Source organism: Lacerta agilis, chromosome 3 (genome assembly GCF_009819535.1).
Source record: "Lacerta agilis isolate rLacAgi1 chromosome 3, rLacAgi1.pri, whole genome shotgun sequence".
In the NCBI taxonomy this organism is placed as follows: Eukaryota; Metazoa; Chordata; class Lepidosauria; order Squamata; family Lacertidae; genus Lacerta; species Lacerta agilis.
Genome location: NC_046314.1, coordinates 48,741,515 through 48,768,489, shown reverse-complemented (window position 1 = coordinate 48,768,489; position 26,975 = coordinate 48,741,515). Strand labels below are relative to the sequence as shown.

General features: G+C 43.1%; 2 protein-coding genes across 2 annotated transcripts in view; one reads left to right on the top strand and one right to left on the bottom strand.

Annotated features, from left to right (window-relative positions):
- The window catches only part of GPR6 (G protein-coupled receptor 6), a 35,973-nt gene extending 16,614 nt beyond the window's left edge, over positions 1-19,359 (bottom strand). The window contains exon 1 of the mRNA XM_033143581.1: positions 19,287-19,359. The gene's annotated coding sequence lies outside the window, so the exon portion shown is untranslated. The remainder of the gene's footprint in view (positions 1-19,286) is intronic.
- LOC117043656 (prefoldin subunit 2-like) lies at positions 17,016-17,646 on the top strand. Its single transcript, XM_033143584.1, is given in 3 exon segments — positions 17,016-17,052; positions 17,055-17,255; positions 17,258-17,646. Coding segments are annotated over 3 exon segments (474 nt in total). The 3' UTR covers positions 17,494-17,646.
- Positions 19,360-26,975: the final 7,616 nt, after the last annotated feature.

The following is a 26,975-nucleotide window of genomic DNA, read 5'->3' as shown; positions in this document are numbered from 1 at the left end:
GCATCGTGGCTGGTACTCATTTATAGCTTTATTCTCCATGAATTTGTCTAATATTCTTTTAAATTACCAGTAATCCAAGTCAACTCTTTCTTTGTTAAAGTTGCAAGTAAACAAACTTCATCTCTTGTCACCGCCATTTGCCTCATTTACTCAGGTTCCCTTCCTGAGAAAGTTCAGTCATCTCTCCCAGGTCTTCAGTTATGAATACGTAAGCAAATAATTCATTTAACTACTCTGCAATCTCCTTTTCCTTTCTTCTCTTGTCACCCAAAGGTCCAACCAGTTCTTTAACTGGTATCTTGCTACTTATATATATTTGAATAATTTGTTGTTGTTGGGTCTTGATGTTTTCATCAATGTGCTGCTCAGATTCGCCTACCCCCACCTTTAATTATCTGCCTGCATTGGATTTGTTCCTTTTTGTTCTCCCCATTTGGAGAGCTGCTCTAAATAGCATGCATTCTGTTTTGTCTGCTTTCCGTTTTGAAGAGTAAATATGCTTGAATGGAAAATGAAGTAGAAAAATATTATGGCTTAGGTCCCAAAGAAGCTTGTGCATGCATGGGATGATGGCACCAGGTTTCCTACTCCTCATGCCACTCCAGAGATCTCCTGACCTTCCACGTGCACAGAGGACTGATTGGATCCCAACCTACACCCCATAGGGGAAAAACATGCCCTGAGCCTATTGAAATGGTATTCTGAGCTCAATTGCTCTAGCAATGCCTTTGATTTCTCAAGCTGTGCCACCTTCCAACAATCATTCTTTGTGCTTTCCAAAGGGTTATAGGACACAACGGCTTCAGAAGCGAATACCTAGTGGCTCTTGACAAGTATGGTACTGTGCAGACCTTTAAAATAAGAATTATAGATTGAATCACCAGTGGAAATTTGAGGGAGATCTGTCAACTTGTGGCTAAGCCATCAGCCTCATAGTGAAAACCCCCCAGGGAGACAAAGAAAGGGAAACACATAAAGAAATGACTAATATATAAGCCTTTCCAGAACATAGCGCCAATTTACAGAAACCAGAGCAAATGTGTTTTACTCAGTAATTAATTAATTATTATAGTGTGTTTATAAATACAGCAGGCAGGCAGAGCTCTTTTCATTTCTTACTAGTGATTCATAGACTCCTGAAAAGTGACTTTTTGGCCCAGTTAGTCTTTGGCCTTCTTGAATTGAGATGGCCCAGTATATTAGGCAGCCCAAGAGGGCTGTATTTGACACTTATACCAGTCAAAGAGATACAAATCTCAAGAGTTATCTGGAGAGAGGGATTAACCATAAAACCACTCTGAGAACTGTAACTCTGTGATTATGATGCTTGATTGTAACAAAATCTCTGAAGGGTTTACAAAAAAATTAAAGTATCAGTAAAACCCATTGAAAACAAGTAGTGAAAGCTTTTAAAAGAAAATTCAAATAAGCAGCGAACTGAAAATAAATTAAAACACATCAACAGCTACATTTTTTGATAGATTTGCCTGCACAAAATTGTTTTAAGCAGGCAACGAAAAGAGTACAGTGAAGGCAGCTGCCTGATGTCAATAGATTGGAGTCTTCCAACAAATGGAATCAAGGATATGGGATACTAGAGATCAGAGGCATACAGAAGGTACATCCCTCATTAATTATGCCTTGTCACTTCTCTTATTTCAGGTTACCCCGTGACTAACATTTGGATGGTGAGACACAGTATTGCCCACTGGGCCTGGGTGCATCCCATCAATATCAGCGTGGGTAGCTGCCTGGGGCTGCCTGAAAATGTCATAATTTCTTGGGTCACAAGGCCCGGCATGAGGTGGGAAGAGTTTTTGCCAACCGTGACGGCCAGAGCTGCCCTGCATGGGCCTCCTGCTTTGATTATTCAACTTGGAATGAATGATTTGGTCCTAAGGAAGGGCATTGACCTGACCTGGAGCATCAAAGAGGACTTTGATAATTTGGTTGCCTTACACCTGGAATTGACAATAATATGGTCCCAACTCTTGGAGAGGTGTGGTTGGCCTGGTTGCCCCACCAGGCGGCAATCAACAGGGCCTAGAAAATTGCAGATTGTGCCATGGCACAGAAGGTGCAACTATTGTGGGGCTAGATGATATGGCACCCTGCCATTACGTTCGACCAGGAGGTATTGTTGCACAGTGATGGTGTTCACCTTTCCAATGATATTTGGCTGGCCAATATCGTCAAGGGCATTAGGGGTTGGTTGCAGGTGTGAGGGTGCTGGCGGCGAACCTTTTGGCTCGGGTGGCAGTTAGGCATTGGGTAAGCCTTGTCATGGGATTGGTGGTCGTTGCCTCTGGCTTGCCCCTCCACATTAAGGGTATTCTGTTAAAGTGATCCGGGGGTGTGATTCCTGTCCAAAGCCTGGGTGTGAGCTAGGGCCATGCCACAACCCCATCAGTGACCCTGCGGGTGCTTAATTGATGTGCATCATAGGGCTCCCCCTATCAGTAGTTGACCCTTACGGGACTCCTGCAGATGGGCAGGAGTCAGGATATAGTCTTGCTTCACCCAATTGCCTAAGCCAAACCACTCACATCTGTCACCAATAAAGTGTGGCCTAATTTATCCCATTAATCCAACATATTCGTGTCTGTGTGTTTATTTCTGAGGGAACTGTGGGGCCCGGGGCCTTGCCACGCAATAAAAAAGACTACTGTGGTCAAGCTCTCTTGGTTCAGGAATGGTTGTTGCTGTTGTAGCAAGCACAGTTGGTAAAAGGTGCTTCTAGCCACTGAGGCTACCTGGACAAGAAGCTGGATCCAGAAGTACCCAAAGTGCTTTCTCTTTGCCAAGCTTCAAACTCAGCTTATTCATTCCACTACCGTTTCTAAGCAGCCGTCTTGGGCGCTACATAGCCTCTCCTGATCCAGATGTTATGGAGAAATAGAGCTGAGTGTCATCAGCATCCTTGCCCAAAAACTTCTCATGACTGCTTTTTACAGCAGTTTCATATAGATATTACATAGCTCAAATCTGGGTGGGTGCTCAGCAAGTTCCACCACCTCTTTTTCTAGAAAAAAAGCCCTGAGTCTTACCATTATTAATGATCCCATATGTTATATCACCACCCTTCAGAGGAGTTTACATAGGTTTCTCTCACTTCACCCAACGCCATACATACAAGATAGGTTATACTGAAAGATAGAGATAATAATAGCAATTTGAACCTATGTGTCTCTAGCCAAGATCCAACGCAACCATGGCTCTTACACTAGATTATTTTTGCACCAGCTAATAGCAAGCCAGTTTCATTTCTCTTGTTTTATGCCAATATCTCACATGCTGAATTGCTAAATAATAGTTCTTTTAAATATACACCGTTCTGAAGGGCCACTTGATATTTTCATAAATCCTCATGAGTTTCTACAAATATTCAACACCTACACATCATTCAAACCCTTCAGCAGGAATGGTGAATTAAAAGCCGCAAACATATTGAAAACAAAGGTTGCGTGCTGATCTAGCAAATCCATTCAACGGGTCAGAGTCACAGTGACAACAGTCTGAGTCTCTGCTCTGCAAAACGTCGTTTGATTGCTAATGTCAACAAAAGCATTTGGTTATGATGAGAAGGACAGATGCAATCACTTTCTTGCATGAAGCCAATGTGTCTAAAAATAGGAACAGGAATAGAAGAGAAGATAAAAGCAGATTGGGTTCTTCCTGATCAACATGGCTGTAAAATGAGGGACTTTACCCAAGGCTGTGTATTCTAAGAAAACCACCATTGCAATCATTAATTGTAATAACACCATGAAATTATTAAATAAACATGACTAAAAGACTAGGAACAGGAGCATAGAGCTTTTTAGCTGAGACTTTGCATTCTAAAAGCACTTGATTTATTCAAACAAAAAAGATTTGTTTGTATTTCTGTTGTCAATTAATGTACTGATGACGAGCCTGTAATCATCCAGATGTTGTTGGACTGTTAATGCGTGCTTCATAATGGAGGTCACACACATGGCCCTCTCCCCCCCTCCACAAAATCACCAAACCCAGGAGCTGAAAATGACCTAGCTGAGCCATTGGTTGGAATGTAAGTAAGGGAGGAATTCTTAGCTGTTTGAAACCAGTGGTAACACTTTTCAGAAAATCCCACAGGCATCTGTTTGGCCACTGTGGGTACAGCATGCTGGACAACATGGGCCTTTGGTCTGACTCAGGAGGGTTATTCTTATGTTTTAATATGAACCTGGAGTACTCCTGTTTCATACTCTGGTTAGTCAGCTGCGTCCTCTTTCAGAATATTCCATTCCCTCTCTCTGTCTTGGTTTTCCATCCCCCACCAACAGTCATTCTGCATTCTGTGGCCACCACTGAGCATGCTCAGTTATCATAAGGATGTTTTGGCTTTCCCTTCACTTCCCTCACTAAAGAATTATTTACTTCTGAAAACATTTGGATTCCCCCATGCCTGCTGCTACCTTTACCATTTATATGGATGGTACTGTTTTCAAGGATTCAAACTCACTTTGGAAATACAGTAGTACCTTGGTTCTCAAAGTTAATCCATTCCGGGAGTCTGTTCAACTCCCAAAACAGTTCGAAAACCAAGGTGCGGCTTCCGATTGGCTGCAGGAGCTTCCTGCACTCAGTTGGAAGCTGTGGAAGTCGCAACAGACATTTGGCTTCTGAAAAATGTTCAAAACTAGAACACTTACTTCCGGGTTTGTGACGTTTGGGAGCCGATTTGTTCGGGAGCCAAGCCGTTCGAGTACCAAGGTACCACTGTAGAGGGAAAGACAGGAAGCTGCCTTATAGGCAGGAAAGAGAGAGAATGACAGGACGTAGCCAAGGAGGGGCAGGGAGGGGCAGCTGCCCCCTTAAATCAATAAAAATCAATAAAAATACATAGCAAACTGAAGTTCTGCCCCCCTTAACAAAAGACCTGAGCTCCCCACAAAAATCCTGGCTATGCCCATGAATGCAGGTGGTTGGACATTTGTTCATTTACTGTCTGCTCTGACTAGCAGTGGCTGTCCAAGGACTTGGGCAGAAGTTTATACCCATTTCTTCTAACTGGAGAGATTCCAGTCTGCAGTCCCCAGAAGATTTGAAAAGAATCGCACCCCTGAAAGAATTTGGGGGCTGTAATGTTTGATTCTCACAATGATTTGAATCAGCAACAGTTGGCATTTTAAGCTTTCACAGTTCACCACTCAGAGAACATGTGTTATTCCACAGCTTATGCATGCTGTAAATAAATAAACAAGCTTGTAAACATATGGGTTTGCTGAGCAAGTCCTCCAGTATCAGAGAAAAGGAGGAAGAAATCAGAAATGGATTAATCACATCTTTCCTCTAGGTCAGTGTTTTTCAACCACTGTTCCGCGGCACACTAGTGTGCCGCGAGATGTTGCCTGGTGTTCCGTGGGAAAACATGGGCAGGCGGTTGCGGCACTGGCGGGAGGTGGCGACGCTGCTGCTAGCGGCAGGTGGGCTGGGCGCGTCTCCCCCTCGGCCCACGGCGGCGGCGGGCGCCTTTGACTATGAGCTGCTCCTCCTGCGGCGGAGCCCGCGGAGCGCCTTCCTGCCCAGTGCTCACGTCTTCGCGGGCGGCGTGGCGGACGCGGCCGACTTCTCGTCCGACTGGCTGCAGCTGCTGGCAGGCGGGCCGCGCTGCGGACTGGGCTCAGTGCGGGGCGAGTGCCCGAGGGCGCCGCTCTTCGCTGCTGAGCGCCCGGAGCTGGGCTCGCCGCTGCCGGGAGACGTGGCCTTCCGCCTCTGCGCCATCCGCGAGGCCTTCGAAGAAGCCGGAGTCCTCTTGGTACTGCCCGGGCCGGTGGCTGATGCCGCCGCCGCCGCTACCACCGCGGGCCCGGCCCGCCTGCTGCCAGCCGAGCACCTCCCGCCGTCCTCGGGACTGGCTGAGTGGCGGCTGCGGGTGCAGCGGCAGCCCGGCAGCTTCTTGCAGCTGTGCCGACACCTGAGCTGCGTGCCCAACATCTGGGCACTGCGCGAGTGGAGCAACTGGCTGACCCCCGTGCGCCGTGCGGGGCGAGGCGGCCGCCGCTACGACACCGCCTCCTACCTCTGCTGCCTACCTAGCATTGGGGCATCTGCTGCTACCAATGCTATTTTTCTAGAAAAAGAGGTGCTGGAGCCTGGAACTCATCACGGACGCCTTCCCTCGTTCTCTTATAATGGCGAAGGCGCCCACCTGAGAGGTGCCAGAACTGAGTTCCTGTGGCTGGGGGGAGAGTCCTGACTAGTACTATAGTTGTTATTTATTATTATTAGCCTGGTGGGGCCGGGGCAAGGTGCGCCATCTTCACATGCTCAATTCAGACATGAGAAGAATTATCATTTTTATTATTACTACTACTACTATTATTGTTATCTAATGGTGGTGTGCCTCGTGATTTTTTTCATGAAACAAGTGTGCCTTTGCCCAAAAAAGGTTGAAAAACACTGCTCTAGGTACCCTACTAAAATCCTCACTGTATTATGCCTCCTTTCACCTTCTCTAAAATGTGTAAAATCAATAAAATATTAGATTGTGCAAATTAAACTTGTTTATGTAAAGTGCCTACCATTCGTTTAGACAACGGAAAGGTTTTTTTGTGGCTGCAGACCCTGAAAAGGTGGTAGCGGGGGGAGAGCTAGCATGAATGGATGTGACCTATATCTTAACATGTGGCAAATCGGGGCAGTGTGGCCTATCAAGCATCCCATGGGGTAGCTGAGAGTCAAGCAGGATCCAATCTAGCCTCCATATATGGAAACAAACTGCCCTAGCAATCATGGAAATCAATCACTGGCCTATTGGCTGGCACTGAACCACAACTCCCCATGAAATGAGCAGGGGGTCTGTATGGAACACACTGAAAACAACCGCAGAGACAATTGTCACCTAGCATAAAATAAAATTTGCTCTGTGAATTGCTGCTGGTCAGGTGTTTTTTGATGAATCATCGCTACCGAGATGTGTTCAAAGGGCACATTCCTCAAATCGAGCTAGTCTTGTCACCCAGTAAACCAATCATTGGTCGCCTAGGAAACAAGCTAAAGGTGCAAGTTTGCATGCTCTGTAGAAGCTTCTAAGATTAGAGATTGAATACTGGTTAGTTTACAAGCCAGAGAAAGCAATATCCCTCTGATTCTCATTTAAAGCAGCTCACTGCACAAACTGTAGGTTCAATTTCCCCCGTGATGAAGAGATCAAAAGAGAGAAGACCCATGTTAGTGATATACTAAATAAAGCATGCATCTTTGTTAGTTGGAGCATTTGGCCTAGGAAATTACCAAAGGTATGTTTCCATGGCAACCAGGGACAATTAATTTTATTATACTCATATTGCATGTGGTGTGTTTTCAATCATTCACACAGGACAAAAGCACACGGACATTTTAGCAATGACATTGTACATTTGCTTCCAACCTCACTGGCCACTCAAATATATTCACGCTGAAGTGTATCCACTGCAGTGGTGGAGAGTATGTGGCCAGTGAGGTTGGAAAGTCAGTTTTGGAAGCTTTTGTGTAGTTTCAAAAAGCTTCCAATCACTTTGACCGAAACAGCAGTGAGGTTAAAAAAAAAAAAAAATGTGTGTGCAAACCATGGGAAGAGATACCTTTCATTTTCATCTCCCTTTAAAAATTTATCAACTATCTCCAGTACAAACTAATAAAATAAAATCATACTCTTGAGCAGGACTAACATGATTTCCACTTCCCACAAAAGGCATCTCTTACAGAAGCCATCACAGAATGTAAAAAGATGCTGAACACAAAGTCAATATTGTCCACTCTGACTGGAACCAGCTCTCCGGCATTCCCAGCCCTACCTTCTAAAAAATATGCTCTTATCACTGAGGTTCCATGCACATGCATGTATCCAATCAGCAGCAAGGAGAACACAGGCAGAAAACTTGGGTAGAAAATACAGAGAGATAGCTTCAAACATATGCTCTAAGCTGGGTGCAAAACTTCAACATGTCCTTCCTTAGAGTGGAGACAGTGAGGAACAGGAAGAGAAGCAGCTTCACTTTCTCACAGAGAAGAAGGGGTGTGATGTAGCCGAGTCTAGAGACAGAATTATCTGGTCTTAACCCCTTCATGCACTAACTAGCACTCATGCAAACTTATGTTTGACTGCAAACCCCCCCCCCCAGGGGCGAAGGAAGGCTAAGCGGCACCTGGTGCGGGGTGTCAGGGGGCAGGGCAAACTGCCCGGTGGCGCATGCGCATGCAGTGTACTACGGTGCATGTGCATGCGGCGTACTTAGCTGTGCTGCGCATGTGCCGCTGGGTGGTTTGCCGATGGCGCCGCTCAACCGCCGTACGGACAGTGGAGGGATCCTCTGCTCGTGGCTGCAGCAGCGGCGGAGGGATCCTCCACACGCAGCTGCGCGATGGTGGCGGCTCACATCGCTGCGCCCAGGGCAGCAGGGCAGGCCTCCCACAGGGTGCCTTCTTGTCACCCCCTCAGAGATGGCACCCAGGGCAACCCGCCCCCTTCCTCCACCACTTATCCCCCCTCCAAAAAAAAAAATCCTGATGCATTGTTAAATTTGTGGGCATCTGTTAGATCAGGGGCGGGGGGAATGAAGGAAATTATGAAAATCCCTATTTGCAGAGTTAACAACATTGTTAGGCAAAATGTGAAAAGTCTCATTAATGCAGTTGTTCTGTTATTCAGCTTCGGGGTGGATAAGGTTTCTTAGAAATGTTAACCAAACACAGAACTAAATAAATGTGTTTCCTGCTAATCCCAGGACAATAAGTGTCAGATCAAAGAGAAAATTTTTGTAGCTTTTTCATAAAGTATTCAGGCTTGAACAACTAACAAATTACCAAGAGAAGAAAGTGCCACCTTTGTGAGGCAGCAACAGAACATGTGTATGATTGCTGTTCTTTTAATCTTGGTATATAGCCTGTACAGTCAAGAAGAGACTAATGGTTGTGATACTACAAAGGAGAGAAGGCAAATTGAGATGTGTAGAATTCAAGCTTATAAAAGCTTTGAATACCAATTTTAGCACCTTGAATTGTGGCTATAGGAAGATGATACAGATGCTTAGATATTGATTTAATCCTCTCAGTCTGTGAAATCCATCCATCGCAGCAGGGAGATGGATCATTAAGTTTGACATCAACTGAAGCTACCAAACCAGGGTTAGACAATGTGGTGTCCACCAGATGTTGTTGGATTCCAAGTCCCATCAGCCCAAACCAGCATGGCCAATGGTCAAGGATGGGGAGCTGCAGTCCAAACACATCTGGAAGATGGAACATTGGTTGTCCCTGTTTTAGACAGTCATCAGGGTCAGCTCAATGGAAAAATGCACCAAAGTGGTCTTACCTTAAGAGGATGTATGAATACAACCTCTAATTGCTTCTTGGATAAAATGCAGTGCTGATGCCACCACCACAACAATGGGCTTTCACTCTAAAAGCATCTCGGTAGTGAATCTGAGAGACAGGACAAGTTGAACACTATCTATTATAGGCATTATTCCTATTCCATGTCCCTTACACGTTGCAAGAAGAAGAAGAGTTTGGATTTGATATCCTGCTTTATCATTACCCTAAGGAGTCTCAAAGCGGCTAAGAATCTCCTTTCCCTTCCTCCCCCACAACAAACACTCTGTGGGGTGAGTGAGGCTGAGAGACTTCAGAGATGTGTGACTAGCCCAAGGTCACCCAGCAGCTGCATGTGGAGGAGCGGTGACGCAAACCTGCTTTACCAGATTACGAGTCTACCGCTCTTAACCACTACACCAGTGTTTTTCAACCACTGTTCCGTGGCACACTAGTGTGCCGCAAGATGTTGCCTGGTGTGCCGTGGGAAAAATTGAAAAATTCAAGATAATTACTTTATATATAGTCAATATAGGCACAGAGTTAATTTTTTTTAACATTTTCTAATGGTGGTGTGCCTCGTGATTTTTTTTCATGAAACAAGTGTGCCTTTGCCCAAAAAAGGTTGAAAAACACTGCACTACACCACACTGGCTCCCAATATTCCCTTGTTCTTGTTTGGGTTCACTCTCATCCAGCTCACCTACAAACAGTCCCTATCATGGTCCTATCAAGGCTATATACATATTAACTGGCTTAACATGGAGGAAGGTTGTTCTTTTTGCAATGTTTCAAGTCAAATTTGCACAGCATTGTGCACATCACTATAATTTGATGTGTTTCAAGGTTGTCCGCTGTCTGCCCCCCATTTCCCTGTCCTTCCACCCACTTAAACTCATCTTGGAGAAGCTTACATCCATCCAACAGAAGTAACTCTGGAAGTAATCTTCATGTGGTTATAATTTGCAACAGTAAGGCAGCAAAATTCTAAGTAAACACACCACTTAGTTGAAATTTAAAGTCCTTCTCAGCTTTTCCAGCCCTTTCTTTGACACACACGTGCACACACACACACACACATTTTCCTCATCACCTTTTAAAAGTCAGCAATTGCTTTTTCTGACAAGCCTTGGCTGGTGCAACACTTGGCTGGTGCTGTTGTGTGGATGGGGTGCTGTTGGCAAGCGAGGAGGGGGTGGAAGGGGTGGAGGGAGAGGGGAGGGGCTGCTTATGCATTCTGCACTCTGAATTGTTCAGACTATCTTTGTGATGCTTGATTATCTGCCTCTCCACAGCACTCTCTGCTCCCTTTAACCTTCATGAACCCTGCCTGGAGGTAGCTCACAGGTTTGTTTCTCCTGGTGTTGGCACTTTAAAAAATCAAAGTGAGTGAGAGGAGACATATCCCACCCCCTCTTTGAGGTCACATTTGACCATCACCTGACACCATAGTTATGTCAAGTGACCAATTTTTGCATAGTGCTGTGAAGGAAGCCCATGGCTTGCAAAGTGTCTTTCTTAGTGCTATGGAAGATAGTTAGGGCTTCTATGCACAGTGCTGTTTAAGTCCTGACAATCACTGAATTTATATACAGTACTATAGATTCACAGGATCACTGACTGTAACTATTGAACACGCCTTGCTCATGACACCATGCTGGGGTTCCATATCTAGGCTGTTTGTTCACTGTGATGCTCTGTCCTTATGATCAGGCAGCATCAGATTTAATGAATGAATGAATTGCCGCAGAATACAAGGAACAGGAAGGAGAGAGTATATAGTTAACTTACATTACTTTTCAACAACTTTAAGTAAAAAGGCATAACGGTCCATCATTCACAATTTTCCACCTGCTTAGTTCAATCACTTATTGGAGACGTTTGCTGCCCTCCTGTTCCATTAGCATCACTTGAGGTAGGTAGGTACAATTGGTACCAAGACACTCTACAGTTGCCAGAAATAGAGCATTGAGTGGCAAGTGTTATACCTGCAAGTGTTCTTAGCCTTGTGACTGTTTGTTCTGGGAAGAGGCAAACAACAAACCAACCAGTGATGATTTGTAGTAAAGCTCTTGTCAGGAATGTGCCAAAATAAGGTGCTGCATCCAAGAAAAAGGAGCCACAAAGAAGAGCCTAGCTTCAATATTTTGGTTTGATCCATGAGATTATTCAACACCCCCCTTTGAATCCAACTGTTTCTAAAGGCCTGGAATGAACTTTCTTGAGGCTGTTAATTTTACAGACAGAAAGTTGATGTTTGATAGAGAAGACAATGCTTTCTGATGTGGAAGATCAAACCTTACCTGAGAAATTTGGCATTTACTATTAGGATGTGGGTTTAGAAAAGTTGCCTACCAATTCTGACTACCAACCCTTCCTCCCTCCTGAAGGTGTGACAGGAGTAACAGCAGAAAGGAAATGTTTTTGATGCTCCCCACAGAAGCAGCATAAGGAGCAGGAGGAAGAAAAGAGGTGATGCCAAGGACCTTCTGGGTTCAGAAGGCATTCTGGAACTCAGTTTGGTTTTCAAAAAGAAGACTTGCTTTGTCTGAAGAAACAGCCCCAATGATAGATGGTGGCTTGGTATCTTGGAGGCAAGGCCAGCCCTACTATTAGAAAAAATAAAGAAATGACCTTAGGTGGCAGATGCTGGACGGCAGCAGTGGCAGCTCCCTGGTTGTTCCTCCTGAGCCCATGGCTATTTCTCTTCTGATCAAAGATAGAGCTGGGTATACCACACAGCCTGTCCTGGGACCTCTAAACTAGCCTGCTGCCTCAGATGTGGTGGAGGATGCTAACAGTTGCTGGTGTTTTGAAACAAAATTCAGCTGCCGCTCCATGAAATGGAGACGGGGAACCATCTTATTTACTGTATTTATTCAAATCTAATGCACACCGTTTTTGGCCAAATTACATTGCAAAACTTAAAGTGCACATTAGATTTGATGGCACAAGTACATTTGCCACAAATACTTTTTTGTGTGTGTTTTGAGGTGCACATTAGATTTGATAGTACATTAGACTCGAGTAATTACAGTATTGCCTCAGGTAGCAAAAACTCTTGTGCTAGCCCTGCTGGAAGGACAGGGGCTCAGAGGGGATACTGTCCATCCTGTTTTCTTCCTTTCCTATCAAATGCAATGAGACCTCAGCTAGCTAAATATCTTCTTGAAGTGACTTGCTCTGAAGCTAGCAGTGGGTAACCAGATTGGCAGAAGTATTATTTCATTAGCAGGAATTGGACTCTGGCTCAAATGAACCCTGTTATTCTATAAGGGGTTGAGAGTTACAGGCCAGACAGTGGGCTGCTCAAAAAACCCCAGACCACTTCCCTCAGCCTTGGATTAAGCACCTCAGCTCTTCTACAGCAGTAGTCCCCTGACACTGCACATAGTCAAGAAGTGGAGAAACGTTATGTCTCCCTCACGGTGAGCTTCTGTTGATGCTCCAGGGCTTCCAGAGCCCATGAGAAAAGTACCTGTCACAATAGGCTCTAATATTGTTCTCTCTTTTCTCCATTATCTTGTTGCTTAGATACTGCAATGATTCACTTCCATAGATATTTAAAAACCCAGAGGGATAGGGTAAAGAATGGCTTGATACCGAGTTTGAGCAGTTCAGAAGACTTTCATACCGCGGCAGTGGGCTGTGCGAATGGAGCAAGAACAAAGTCAAAGGAAGTGGCCAGGGCTGTCTTTGGAACGCACTGTCCTCCCCCTCCGCTTGACTTAATGCCAGTTCAGGGAAGTGATGCACAGTTTCTTCTTGTAGCCCTGTGACAAACCCAAGTTGCAGAGACAAACTTGAACAAACAAACAAAGCTGCCTACAAGTGGTTGAAGAACAGAGGGAGCCCATTTCCCCTCATGCTGTGCCATTTGCGGCCTGTGGAAAGAGGGCTAACGTGATTTGGCGTGTGAAGCTGCCCGTCACTTCCATGGAAAATAAGTGTGAATGCTGCCAGGCAGCTCCTGTCCTACGGCAAAAAAGCAGTAAGAAAAAGGAATAAACCAAACTTCTCGGCAGTGGGGAAATATGTATTCCAATACATGCTTTGTTCTTGATAGATAGGAGATGGATGGAATGACGCAAAGGGAAATCAGAAATTGCTCAGCAAGTCTCCAGGTGCAAACATTGTTATTAATTTGTTTTTTTAAAAAAACCTCCAAAATATACTAGACTAATATATGATACTCATATCAGGAACAACCTTTCCATGTGTCTGACTCTCCAAGGAATCTGCTTCTTTTAAATAAAATTTTGCTGTCATCTTACAGGCACCAGGCACCAAGCAAGGGATGGCACCCACATGGCACTGGGAGGGTGACAAAGTGTAGGCTGGGAACATAAAAAGAAAACAGGCTCACCACCCTGAAATTCACCCATCCCTATACAATACTTGTACCTGTAGTTCAAAGGTCTTTGCATAGGCCTACACATTCTAGCTGCAGTCCTTGTAAGGAAGTCAATATGTATCTGCTATACATACTGCAGGCGGAAGGACTGAAACAGAGAGTGTGTGGCTTAGGTTTACCTAAGGTTGCCTAGTGAATTCCTAGCGGAATCAAGGTTCAAACTGGGGATTTCCTCAGCCACTGTGCTATGCCAGCTCTCTTTTATAAACACCTGGCAACAGTAAGGAGTAATGACAGAAAAAGAAAAAGTTGATTCTGCTAGCATCCAACTGCACAAATTTTAACCACCAACCTATCTCAACCTGGTGCCTTCCAGCTGTATTAGACTCCACCAGACACAGTTGTAGTCCAAGCAGCTGGAGGACATCAAGTTGGGGAATGCTCTTCTAAATCATCCAGGACAGACAATTGCTTGACACAATAATACTGGGATTGATATCAATTTGCCAGAGTTTTTTTCTTCAATTATCTTAATGGGAAGCACTGGTACGAATTTCTATGTCACCTATTCATTGTCTGCAATTCTTTAAAAATCTAAGTGCCTTGAAACAGAAACCATAGCAACATATGGTAGAAACTCCAGACATAAGAGGAATTCAATGTCACACACTTCTGATAGCTTCACCAATGCAAACATTTTGACTTCCAGACAGACTGATCCCCCACCTCCTTCTCCCATGGGGTTCTCCCCATTAAAGCCAATTTTTCTGGGGGAGGGGAGCCTTGGTGTGCAAGAAGTGACTGTGCAGGGCTTCGACTGACAGATCTTATGATCTGAATCCCACCCACATTAATATAAGGAAAGAAAATGAAGTCCTGTTGTAGCTTTCTTTGCATAACAATTCTATCCTATTCTCCACTCCATCTGCAACTAATGCATCTACAATTCCTAATCACGGCGAGTGGATTCTATAGTTACTGTACGTATATTATGCACTTGGAAGGACACTGGCTTTGCCTGTCCAATATATAGACATCACAAAGCCCCAGTATATTTTAATGGGATAGGGCTTTAAAACAAATGGCTTGAATATAAAAAGCATACATTTAAGCCAGGCTTCTTTTATCCCCCACAACTGCTTTTTAAATGCAGGGCAGAACAGTTGCTTTTGGATTGTCTTCATGTGACATTTGCTGTAATTATTAATCAATCTCTAATGATTTATCATTAAGTCAGTAACCTGCCAGTAACCTGCCTTTTTACTGGTACTTTCAACAATGGCTTCTATTTACTACTGGCTAAATCACTAACTGCTGCCAGTATTTCACTCAGCTGCATTCCTCAGAATTGTTTGCTAAACCTCCCATCAGCCTAAGCCATGACATGATACCAACTTAGCTAAGAGGCACATTCATCTAAGCACATTTGGCTCTTTTGTCAGTCTGTAATGAGGAACAGCACACTTCATTCTAGATAAGCAACATCCTTACCATTCACAAGGTTATCGTCTTTTCAGAGATCTGTCTTTGGATTATTGATTTCCCCCCTTAAAAGACCATGATTATTTTGGGTTTTCAGCCAAATCTAAAGTTCACAGCATAATAAAGGCTGCCTTTCCCCCATCAAAACTGTGTATACTTTGATCATTAATCATTTATGTGCAATAGTGGTTTAGAATCCTTGCATCCTTCAACCTACACAGCCCTGTAGGCCAGGGATGGGGAACCCTTTTCAGCCCAGGGGCCACATTTATTTGTGGGCAACATTCTGGGGGCCACATGCTGGAGATGGGAAGGACCAGAGGCACCTACTATAGGCTAGACACACACTTGTCTATTTCCCATCCAGGCAAGGGTCAGGAGTGGGAGTCAGGGGCAGGTCAGCAGTAGAACACCCGGTGTCAGAGAAGTTAACTCTTTATTCAAAAAAGCCCAAACAACACAGGCCTAGTAATCACATCAACTCCTCCCAGTATGTCTTGCCCCAATGAGGCAGTTGTGAGGACTGAAGGTCCTCGCCTTCCCACTGCTCTCTAGGGCTCCTCCCCAGGCCCTTCCCCACCAACATGAGGCTCCTTCATCTTTTGCTCCATCCTCTGTGTTCTGGGAGATTGGGAGTGGGGAGGGGAGTAGGTCACAGCAGGAGGAGATTCCCTGACTTCTTCAACACCTCCACTCTGCTTCTTGAACAACCTCTGCTTCTGCCTCTGATTCTGGATGGCTCTCTGCCCCAGCCTCTTCCTGCACCCATGTGTTTTCAAATAGAACATGGAGACCAAACTTGTAAAATACATTAACTGTAGACACTTGAGATGGTCTATGTACAGAAAAAGAATTCAAGACAGAGACAATAAAACAGCCAGACTGGGCCTGGTTCCTTTCAGTGTGTCATTCCCAATCAAACAGAAACAGTCTAAAGCAAAATGCTGTGCACCACATTCAAGAAGAATTAGTGCCACATATCTGTGAAATAAAGGTCTAATAGCAAAGAATGACAGAATTGTGTCATTTGCAGCATGAAACTGTGTCATGAACTCTTTAACTGTTATTTTGAAGGAAGGCCATTAGAGCTTTGCAATTTGCTGGTTATTATGTTGGCCTGACATATTTCAATTCACACTGACCCTTCTTTGTGCCTATGGTATCTTTCAGAGATAATGAACATTACAGAATGCCTGTATCTACAGTATCAGCACTGAATTTTCACTGCTGATAAGAGATCCAGTAAATATTGATCCTGTGGAGAAAGCCAGCCAATGTAAAGTAACATTGTTTGGAACAGTTCAGGAAAATTGTGTTTATTCTGTTCTGGATGAGATTGTACTTTTCCCTCTTAAGGAACAGGTGTGCAAGCTGGTGGTACTAAGATCCAGCCCTTCTTTTGAGTGCACAGGTAGCACTTGTGGCTTCTGCTGTTGCACCAAGTGCCCCTTTCCTGGACAGAGAGGGTCTGACCATATCTATGCTCTGGTTACATCTGGATTAAATTTCTACAATTTGGCTGCCTTTGAAGACAGTAACTAGATTATAGAGCATATCTCAACAGCATTAAAAGAGCTCAGATATTGGGATAACCTCATGCTTTCATATGGATCGGCTCTATTAAACACCTAGTCACCTTTAGAGGATGAGGCAGGAGGTGACTGGGCTTCTGCCCAGTCCTTTGGTGGTGACCCATCTATGGAACAGCATAGTTCTGCTAAACCACCTGAATTCCCACGGTATACTTGTGCTGCCATTTGACTCAACTGTTTACAATTTTTCCCTTTTCATGCATGTTTGTGTGTTCCTGCTAAACAAGGATAACACTTGATGCATAAAATGAAGTAGACTCGAAAGGAAGATGGCGGAGAGCGGCAAGACGAAAAGTGGCCCGTCGGCTCTGCTTCTTCGCCTGGGGGTGCCGGCAAGGCCATGACGGCGGAGCAGGTGGTAGCTGGATTTAACCGTCTGCGTCAGGAGCAGCGAGGTCTAGCCTCAAAGGCAGCTGAGCTGGAGATGGAGCTGAATGAGCACAAGTTGGTAATTGAAACACTCCGAGAAGTGGACCCTACTAGGAAATGTTACCGGATGGTGGGAGGTGTGCGGTTGAACGCACTGTGAAAGAAGTTCTCACAGCCTTGGAAAGTAACAAAGAGCAGATCAACAAGATCATAGAGACCTTGACCCAGCAGCTGCAGACGAAAGGGCGGGAGCTGAACGAGTTCCGGGAAAAACACAACATCCGCCTGATGGGTGAGGACGACCAGAAGGCTCCCTCCAAGGACAGCGCTGCGGGGTCAGGCGGCAAGGCCAGCTCCACAGAGGTCCTCGTTTCCTAGTGGGCGCAGCAGCCGTCTCCCAAAGGACTTTTTTACCGCCTCTCGCTCTACAGTTGTGGCTCTTGACCTCAAAAGGCTTAACTTTATTATTATTTTGGTGTCATCTCTGACGATATTTTTTTGTTAAATAAAACTTTGGTGTGTCACATAAAAAAAAAAATGAAGTAGACTCCATCCATGAAAGATTATGCCAAAATAAACATGTTAGACTCTAGGTGGCATAGAGAATTACTCTATTGTAATTCTCAGAGTAATTGGTCTGGTGCCAAATGTACTTAGATGTGGCACCAGGTTAAAATAATTATTTTAATCAAAGTGTTTAAATGAACAGGATGGCATTATATTTCTGTTTCAGACGTTTTATGCTATTTGTTTCTGTTGCTGCTTTATCTTATTTTCTTCTGCTTTCACTATTTGTTATTCATGGTTGCATTGGTTTTTACTCTGCATTTTTATCTATTTTTCTGTAAGGAGCCTTGAAAATTTTGCATATAAATCAATAGGTGGGATATAAGTATATTCAGGAAAATAAGTGTTTCCAAATTATCAGATAATCTACCCTTTAAAAAATCTATTTATTCAGTAAGTGTTTATAAAAATATTATTCAAAGAACTGAGTTAAACTTCATCATCTCAGTGTGGTACAGTGATAACATAATATAGTTCAGACTGTTGCATATTTAAAGATGGAAGGGAGAACTGGATGAAAACCTCCTTTTTGAAATTCTAACTTTGGAATTGGCTTCCTGACAATCATATAAAGTCCCATCAGGACTATATACATTTAACACTTGTAACAAGCTGTATCACACCACTTTAAACAGTCATTGCTTCCCCCAAATAATCTTGGGAAGTGTAGTTTGTTAAGGGTGTTGGGAGTTGTTAGAAGATCCAGATTCCCCACCCAGAGCTACAATCCAGAGTTCCCTTTGATGATTGACTGTTAAACCATTATTGGAACTGTAGCTCTGTGAGGGAGAATAGTGGTCTCCTTAACAACTCTCAGCACCCTAAACAAACCAGTTCTCAGGATACTTTGGGGAAAAGCATTACTGTTCAAAGTGGTATGATGCAGCTTTAAATGTACAAAGTAGATGGCATCTAAGTCTACCAGTTATTACCACTCAGGGTGGGACACCGGAACGGATTCATACTCAGAAACTTGCATTTAGTACCCACTGAAATAGACAGGCAAGGTATAGTTTCATTTCCATTGAACTTATTAGAACATAAGCACAACTAATATGCTTGACTGCTATAGACAGGTGGCTAGCAAAAGGGGAGAAACACTGGCATCATATCCAGTTTATACATGTTATACATGTTTCCTAAGTATCTATCTATTTATGGTTATGAAGTATGAAGCTGCAATAGATAGATCATGGAATCAAATACAAAATATAACAACTTCTATTGTTGTTAGAGTTGGGGGTTTTTAAATTAAAAAACAACACCTTTGTATTCTAATGAGAAATGAATTCAATCCAATTTTCTTCAACTATGTCTGTTGATTCCCCACTCCATCACACAATAATAAATAACTTTATCAAAACTACAGCCATCCATTTCCATTCATACCATTCATATCTCCAGTCATTTCAATGATAAGGCCCATCCACAGTCTATCAGCCATCAACAAACAGATTACCAATTCCAAGTAATCCACATTCCCTTCTGAGCAACCTTCGGTGGGCAGGTCAACAAAAGGAAATTTTAGCTTTGTTCAGGGGTAGGCTAGTTCCTCCCCGCCCTCCCTCACACACACAAAATAAAAACAGTTTAAAACAACTTACCACCACAAAACTAAGGTGGGTAAAAAGCCATAGTAAAAAGGTGTGTCTTCAGCATTCGCCAAAAGCTTTATAATAAAGATGCCAGACAGACAGACTTCTGTGAGGAGGAAGTTCCACAATTTAGGGGCTGCCACAGAAAACATCTGCTCCTAGGCCACACTCCCATAGCTTCTTTCTGAGGGTGGTGAAACAATGGAGGCCCAAGCAAAGGGGTGAGGGAGGCTCTGTAGAAAAGGAGGCATTTTTTCAGCTATTTGGAGCCTGAGTCATGTAGGGATCTGGATGCCAACACGAAACACCTGGAAATGAGCCTGGAAATGAGCCCATTTCAACTGGGGTGTCTGTTTTGAAGTGGGTTGTTTTTAATGCTTGACGTTTTATTATGTTTTCATATGTGCTGAAAGCTCCCCACGGTGGCTGGGGAAACCCAGCCAGATGGGCGGAGTATAAATAATAACTTTATTATTATTAAATTATGATTGTGTGGGATCTAAAGGGAACCCCAGTCAGTAATTTGGCTGCTGCACTTTGGCCCAGTTGAACTGTCCCAGGTTGTGTCTAAAGGCAGCCCCACGTAGAGCACACTGCAGTAATCCAAACTGGAAGTTACCAGAGCATGGAGTACAGTGGCTAAGTAATTTCTGTCTAAATGGGGCCATAGCTGCCTGTTGTGTATTAATTAAGATGTTCTGTCAGCCAGGTGGAGTAATGTCATTTGTCAGTTTAAGGGTACAAGTACAATCCACAGCCCGATTGCGTCCCGCCGGAAAGTTAGAATATTATTGATTCCCGCTTAAATGTATCTATTCTCTCTGTACCAGTGTGCCTTAAATAGAGCTCCTCCTGCCCCTGTACCCCAGTCTTGTCTTGTCTTGTCGGTTACCTTACAATAAAAGAGCTGTTCATGAAGAAGTGTCACTGGAATTATTGTTCCACGAACCCAAGACACAACACTGCCAAACCAGCCATAGCTGGAAAGGGGCCTACAGTGACAGTGTTGAATCAGGGAGCAAGCCCAAGATATGAACCTGTTCTTTCCAGGGGAGTGCAGCCCAATGAGGACTAAGTCTACCAGTAGCCACAGAAAAGGAAATTGAGGGAGAGTGAAAAAGCCTGCTTGAGGCTCATATCAAGTAGTGGGACAAGTTGTGTCATATGAGCACAACTTGTCCCATTGTATACCCTATTACAGTGATGGCAAACCTTTAGAGACTGAGTGCCCAAACTGCAACCCAAAACCCACTTATTTATCGCAAAGTGCCAACATGGCAATTTAACCGTTATCTCATTTTGTTCTGTGTGTTTCACATTTCTTCTTTATGACTGCTGTTGTAATAAATAATCGTTCATAAAAGTTTATGCATTACATTCTTCATTAATTATCTTTCCATTGATAATATAATTATTTATTATATTTATATTTATAACTCGAGTGGTTTTTTTTCTTTAAAAATGTTTAGGGGTACTCTCATTTTGACTCAAGAAATCACCTATGGGGAAAAATAATTACAGTTCAAATCGGGGAACAATAAATACAGTGAATTTATTATCCTGTTAAATTCACAAAATGTTTAGGGGTATGTGTCCCCCTGCATCCCACAGAAAAAGCACTGGTATTATTCCAAAACAAAGTGGTATTATGAACCATCAAACCTCAGAAATACATTTTTTTCCAGAAGGTTCCACAATTTTGGCTACTAGTGTACTCTGGAGAGCTGTACTAAAAAGCCACCATCTCCCAATTTTTAATATGAGATAATAATGATCGTCTATGTGTGTACATACAAATATATAATATAAATAAATAAACCCAGCCAGAGAGAAGAAGAAGAAGAAGAAAATTATTTTCTGTTTCTTCAGCTGCTGTTTGATCGCAGCCTCCACAAAATGAATTTCTTGGTTGACTTCCGCGGGAAAGCCCAGCGAACATGTAAACCCAGCAGCCCCTTCTTAGGTTGCCATTTATATGCTTACTGACCTGGGAGTTAAGCCCTGCTGAACTCAAAGCGGCTTACTCTTGAGTAGGAAAAACAGACTGGTGGGAGGCCCTGGTGCATCAAAAGTCAATGTCTGCTCAGCCCCTCGCTCACTAGGCCCTGGTGCTGCAGGCTTTGGACAAGCCTTCCTCTCCCCCCACCCCCCGCATGGAAGCTATGGGCCTGCTGGGGCAAAGCTGTGTGTGCCCACAGAGAGGGCTCTGAGTGCCCTCTCTGGCATGCGTGCCATAGGTTTACCTAATAGGGCAGTGGTGGTGAACCTAACTGCACCCCATTGAATTTGTGCCCATACAATTCTCTCTCTTTTTTGCTGCTCTCAGGATGTGTGTACAAACACAGTCTTCTATTTCTGTTAGGAAAAACATTTCTAAGAATATTTTTCAACCACGCAAAGAAGTCATACAGAATATGCTTTCACATCAGCTGCATAATGAAGTCACTGACCGCTGTACTAGCGAACTGCTTAAGAGTTAAGATGAGACTGTGACTAGATGACAGGTAGCCTAATTAGAACCAAATTATTAGTTTGTAGCAAATAATCAGTGCAAAGCAAAGCAATTCCAATGCAGGAAATACAAAAGTATATCTTAAAAGGGTTAGCAAATTGACTTCCCCAATGAGATTGTGGAGAGTTGGCTATTATTGTTTTGAACTCCTTGACCGCTGCTGGTTGATTAGGGCTAGGTGGAACATCCAGTTTCTGTTCTGGCTTTATTGCATTATCAATTCACACTTTCCCAGGCTGACAAATCTGGAAGATGAAATTTAAATGTTATTTTTAAATCTTGGGTCAGGTAAGGTAACAAAGATCGTATGTTCCTTCAAGAGAATCATGTTAAAATGTCATTGGCTTTCATGGCTTTTCTGAATATTTGGCTGATTCTAAGAGACAGATTAATTGGTTTAATTTCCTCCCCCGTTAACTGTGCACACACTGAGATCAACAATGTGTGTGACAGCCAAATATTAATATTTGTATTTATTTGAGTTCATTTTATCCAATCATTTGTTCAGGAATTACTTGCAGCAGAAATACTCATTTCCTCTGATTTTGAAAGAGCACTCATAACTGTGGCACCCTTCACCTCATTAGACCTTTTGAACAGATTGCTGGTAATAAGTAGATGGGATCACAAATGAGCAGCCACTTGCCACTTCTGCCAGCTCAGTCTATATCCCCTACCCCGGCTGATTATTTAGCTTCAGAATGGACACCTAGATGCCTATCTGTGATTGGAGACAGAAAGTAGCTTTCAGGGGGAGATTGTTTCTCAAGATCTATGCCCTCCTTTCTTTTCTTCTACAGTACTATCATTTCTGCATAAACAGGTTCTCAGGGTTGTGAGCACTGGCAACTGTTAACCAGAGCTGAACAGTAGGAAATGATCATGGTTCATTTCTGTGGGCCAATGATGCCTTGCGTCATCGAACCCTTCAGCTAAACTTATCACCTTTCCAGATTTCTTTGAGAAAGCTGAAGATTTACCAAGCAGCGAACAGAAAAGGCGTGCAGATGGCAGTACCCATCAAAGAGCCTAGTTAGAGAGCAAAGATTGTGTGGTGCAAGCAGAAGTTAGTTTGAAAATAAAACAGCAGCCTTTCAATTACTAAAGCTAAAGGTTTCCAACTGTAGCTTCTAGTATCTGGCTGGTGGTGTAATTAGCAATCATAGAATCATAGAGTTGGAAGAGACACCAAGGGCCACCCAGTCCAACCCCCTGCCAAGCACTAACTCCACCGACAATTTATTGATGAATGTATATACTGCCCTGCAATTGAGGATCACAGGGCAGATAACAATATAAAAACACACAAAACATACACAATAAATACATAAATACATAAACATAAAAAATACAAACAAAACATCCCCACCCTCATCCCAGTTTAAAAGGCCATAGATTGTTTAATTGGCCAATTCCTGGGAGAAAAGACACCACTTTCGATGTAGGCAAAAGTAACCCCTTACTCATTCTCAGTGGATTCATTTTTAAAGGAATTCTGTTCCAGGAACTGGAATAAATCACGTAACAAAAATAAGCATGATATTATTCTATGTACCTTGTGAGGAACATAAGAAGCTGCCTTAGTCAGACCATCGCCTGAGTCAGACCAATGGTCTAAGGTCACAAGGGAACAAGAGCCATCCCCGAATTTGAGACACAAAGCTGATATCGGTGTTACAGGGGATAGTCTAAAACTTTAGTGATCTCAATGATAAATGGAGAGACAAAATATTTATAGCTGTGGAAAACTGGAATAGGAAAACTATGATAAAATTGTACAGACTGTACTAAGAAGTGTTTCTTCTAATACAAGAGTCTTGAACACATTGTAAAACGCGTTGGAAACCTTTTTCACAGGAGAAAGGATAAAAGGAAGAAATGTAATGGTGTCTTTGAGTGGCACTTTCATAATGACATAGCAACTCATTAAAAGTATATTCTGAATTTGTACCCAATGTGCACCATTATTTTCATTATATTTTCATCTGTTTTAATAACTGACAAATTGGTTTGTTTTTTTTAAGGAAAATATATATCACATACCAAAGTAGAATTTCACATCTTTCTGCTGGCCTAATGGATTCCATTGAAATACTCCAGAACTACTCATCCAATCTACAAGACCTATAGGGCAATGCTTGCATGGCTTAATGCACCAAATGTAGTTCAGGGAGCTTCTGATTCTAAGACTTCCAATTCTACTTCACAGTAAGTTCAAGGACGCTCCACTCCTCCATGACATTACAGACTGTAGCCGGGGGACAGGGCCTCCCGTTGTCAGGAGCCGGAATAAAGCGTAGGTCAGCAATCACAGTGTCAGTGAAGTTAACTCTTTATTCAAGGAAACCATAACAGCGCAGGCCTAGTGATCCCAGCAACTCTTCCCAGTAGGTCTTGCCCCAATGAGGCAGTTGTGAGGACTGAAGGTACCCGCCTTCCCACCACTCTCTATGGCTCTTCCTCTCCAGGGTCTGCTCTGCTCTTTCCATTTCTGTGTTCTAGGAGACCAGGGGGCAGAGGAGCTGGTCACAGCAAGAGGGGAAGACTCCCTGGATTCTTCAGCAGCCTGTCTCAACTTGGCCACCCTCTGACCACTCCTCACTGTCCCACCACCAATCCCCTGGCTCTGAGCATTCTCCCCCTGGGGATCCCCCAGTTGCTGCCTCCCAGCACTCATCTGCACCCAGCCAACCCATGACACCTGTTGGCAACAGAGGCCAAAAAGCGGCAGGGAAGGGATGAGAGGTTAGGGGACAAGCCAGCATGATCAAGAGAGGCTTTAAAATGCATTTTGTGAACATATCACTTTAATTACATGGCATGGTGGTTAGGCATAATAATAATAATAATAATAATAATAATAATAATAATTGGGAGTTATTATTTCTTTTTATTACTATGTTGTGTATTTTTGTTATTATTGTAAACCGCCAATGAACCTCAGATGAAGGGTAGTATAGAAATTTAATTAATAATGAGGTGCTTTTAAAAGCATTGTAAATGTAGCTGTTCCTATCCCCTTCATGGATCACTGCCTTGTCGTGGCGAAGGGGCTTGAATTACTCAGGGAAGCTATGGACAGGTCAAGATGGACAGGTCATAGTGGAGAGTTTGGACCAAACGTGATCCACCTGGAGAAGGAACTGGCAAGCCACTCCAGTATCCCTGCCAAGAAAACTCCATGGACAAAGACAACAGACAAAGACTAGGCCCATGTTCTTGCAAATTAAGGTGCCAATACATTAATTGAATAAGTGTAACAAAATATAATAATGAGTTTTTTATGTTTGGAGAAGGGATAAGTAAAAAGAAAGAAAGAAAGAAACCCACATTGGTTCCATAATCCAAGTATGAAGGACAGCAAAATACAGCCGTTGGCAGAGGCGGAAAAATAGATTTACAGTAAACTGAGTATAACAAGAGCCTCTTGGGATTTACAGAACAATAGCTACAATAACTGCTGTGTTGAACAATGAAAATCCACATGACTGCAGGGAATAGCAGTTGCTTAATAAAGTAAAACAAAACCTACCAGTAATAGCTCTATGCAGAATTGCAGCTCAATAGCAGCTTCCATAGGTAAGTCAATTGTCAGGAAAGGAACTGGCCAGTGCTGGAAAAATGATAATGGTATAGGCAGGCAATGTCCTGTGCAGCAAGCAAGTGAACTACATAAAGGCATGAGAGGTCATTGTAACCAGAGGAGCAGAAACAGATATTGAGGTATGGCCAAAATGCATAATTGGTCAAATGAAGCAGGAGCAGCTGTATTCAATCTGTCATATGACGGAGCCTTTTGGCTGTGCACAGAGCCTCTTCACTTCTCTCTTTGTAGAAGTAGGACAGAGGTGAAGAATTGGCGGTTCTCCAGAAGTTGTTGGACTGCAGTTTCAGTCAGTCCCAGCCAGCATGGCCAATGGTAGGGATAATGGGAATTCAGCAATATCAGGAGGGCCACAGGTTCTCAACCCCCAGGATGGGAAAGCAAATCAGGAAGTCTGCCATTAAGTATAGTTTCACATCACATCAGAACCAGGTACCTATGGTTAACAGCTTTTGAAAACGCCATGGTGGTGTAAGCAAAAGAGGCTTACTATATACAGGTAATTACAAAAAAATCAAAAAAAAAAATCAGTAAGTGGATGTCAGGGATTCTTTCCCTGGAGGCATTATGATGATGTTCCCCATGCCAATGGGTATCGCATTATTTTTTATGAGATGGAAATACTCTTTGTTTTACCAAAAAGGAGAGACCCTGAAGAGATGGGACTGTGTCTTGTGAAAGTTCCCGATTTCAAGTATCCCTAAAACCTTATCCTAAGCAAAATGATACTTTAGAAACAAAGCATTACTGCACTGTGGAAAAATTTTCTGGCACAAAAATAAACCACTTATATTTCCAATAAAAGAACACACACTTCAGTTGACCTTTTACAAGTAATTTGCAACCTGTTGCTGTTTATTTTTCTTGCTTTGACAAATCTACTAAATTATCCATAGGTACAAATATTTAATTTTAAGAAAAAAACAAGGTAGCTACCTGTAGAAGTGAAATTTTAAAAATAAACTTTTAACGGCATACCAATATAGAAAGAGCAACATTAGCATATTATGTTACAGCAAGTATGAAGTGTAGAAAAAGATTAATTGCATATAGATCTTTTTCCATCCATTAATAGATACACTCCCATACAAATGGACTCTGTCTTAAGTCCACTAAAACTAGATGCAATGGCAAAGCGAAACTGTGACCTTAGATAGGAACTCATCAGATGTGTGCTCCTTAAAAATAATTATTTTCTTGCTTTTACAGAACAAATGTTTGATTTAATACTGGCATTTTTAATGTAAAATGCTGCTTTATACAAAAGATACATGGCTTGCAGAAGTAATATTTTAAATGGAACTCATGGTGATAGTGGAATATGGAATGCATGTAAAGTAGCTAATCACACACACTGGCAAGTCAGTGTGTGCCAGCTGCTTCCCACTTCCCACCAAGCATGTGACTGTTGGCCAGACTTGCTGATTATTTGTCAATGGGCATTTGGCAACTGGCTTGGCCATTACCTAACATGAGGCAGCTGGCTACCTGCCAAAAGCCTAGGCCTGCTGGCTGCATGATAAATTAATGTTTGAAGGAAAATAAGGGGAGGTGGGCTTCTTAATTCACCTACCTGTGCAAG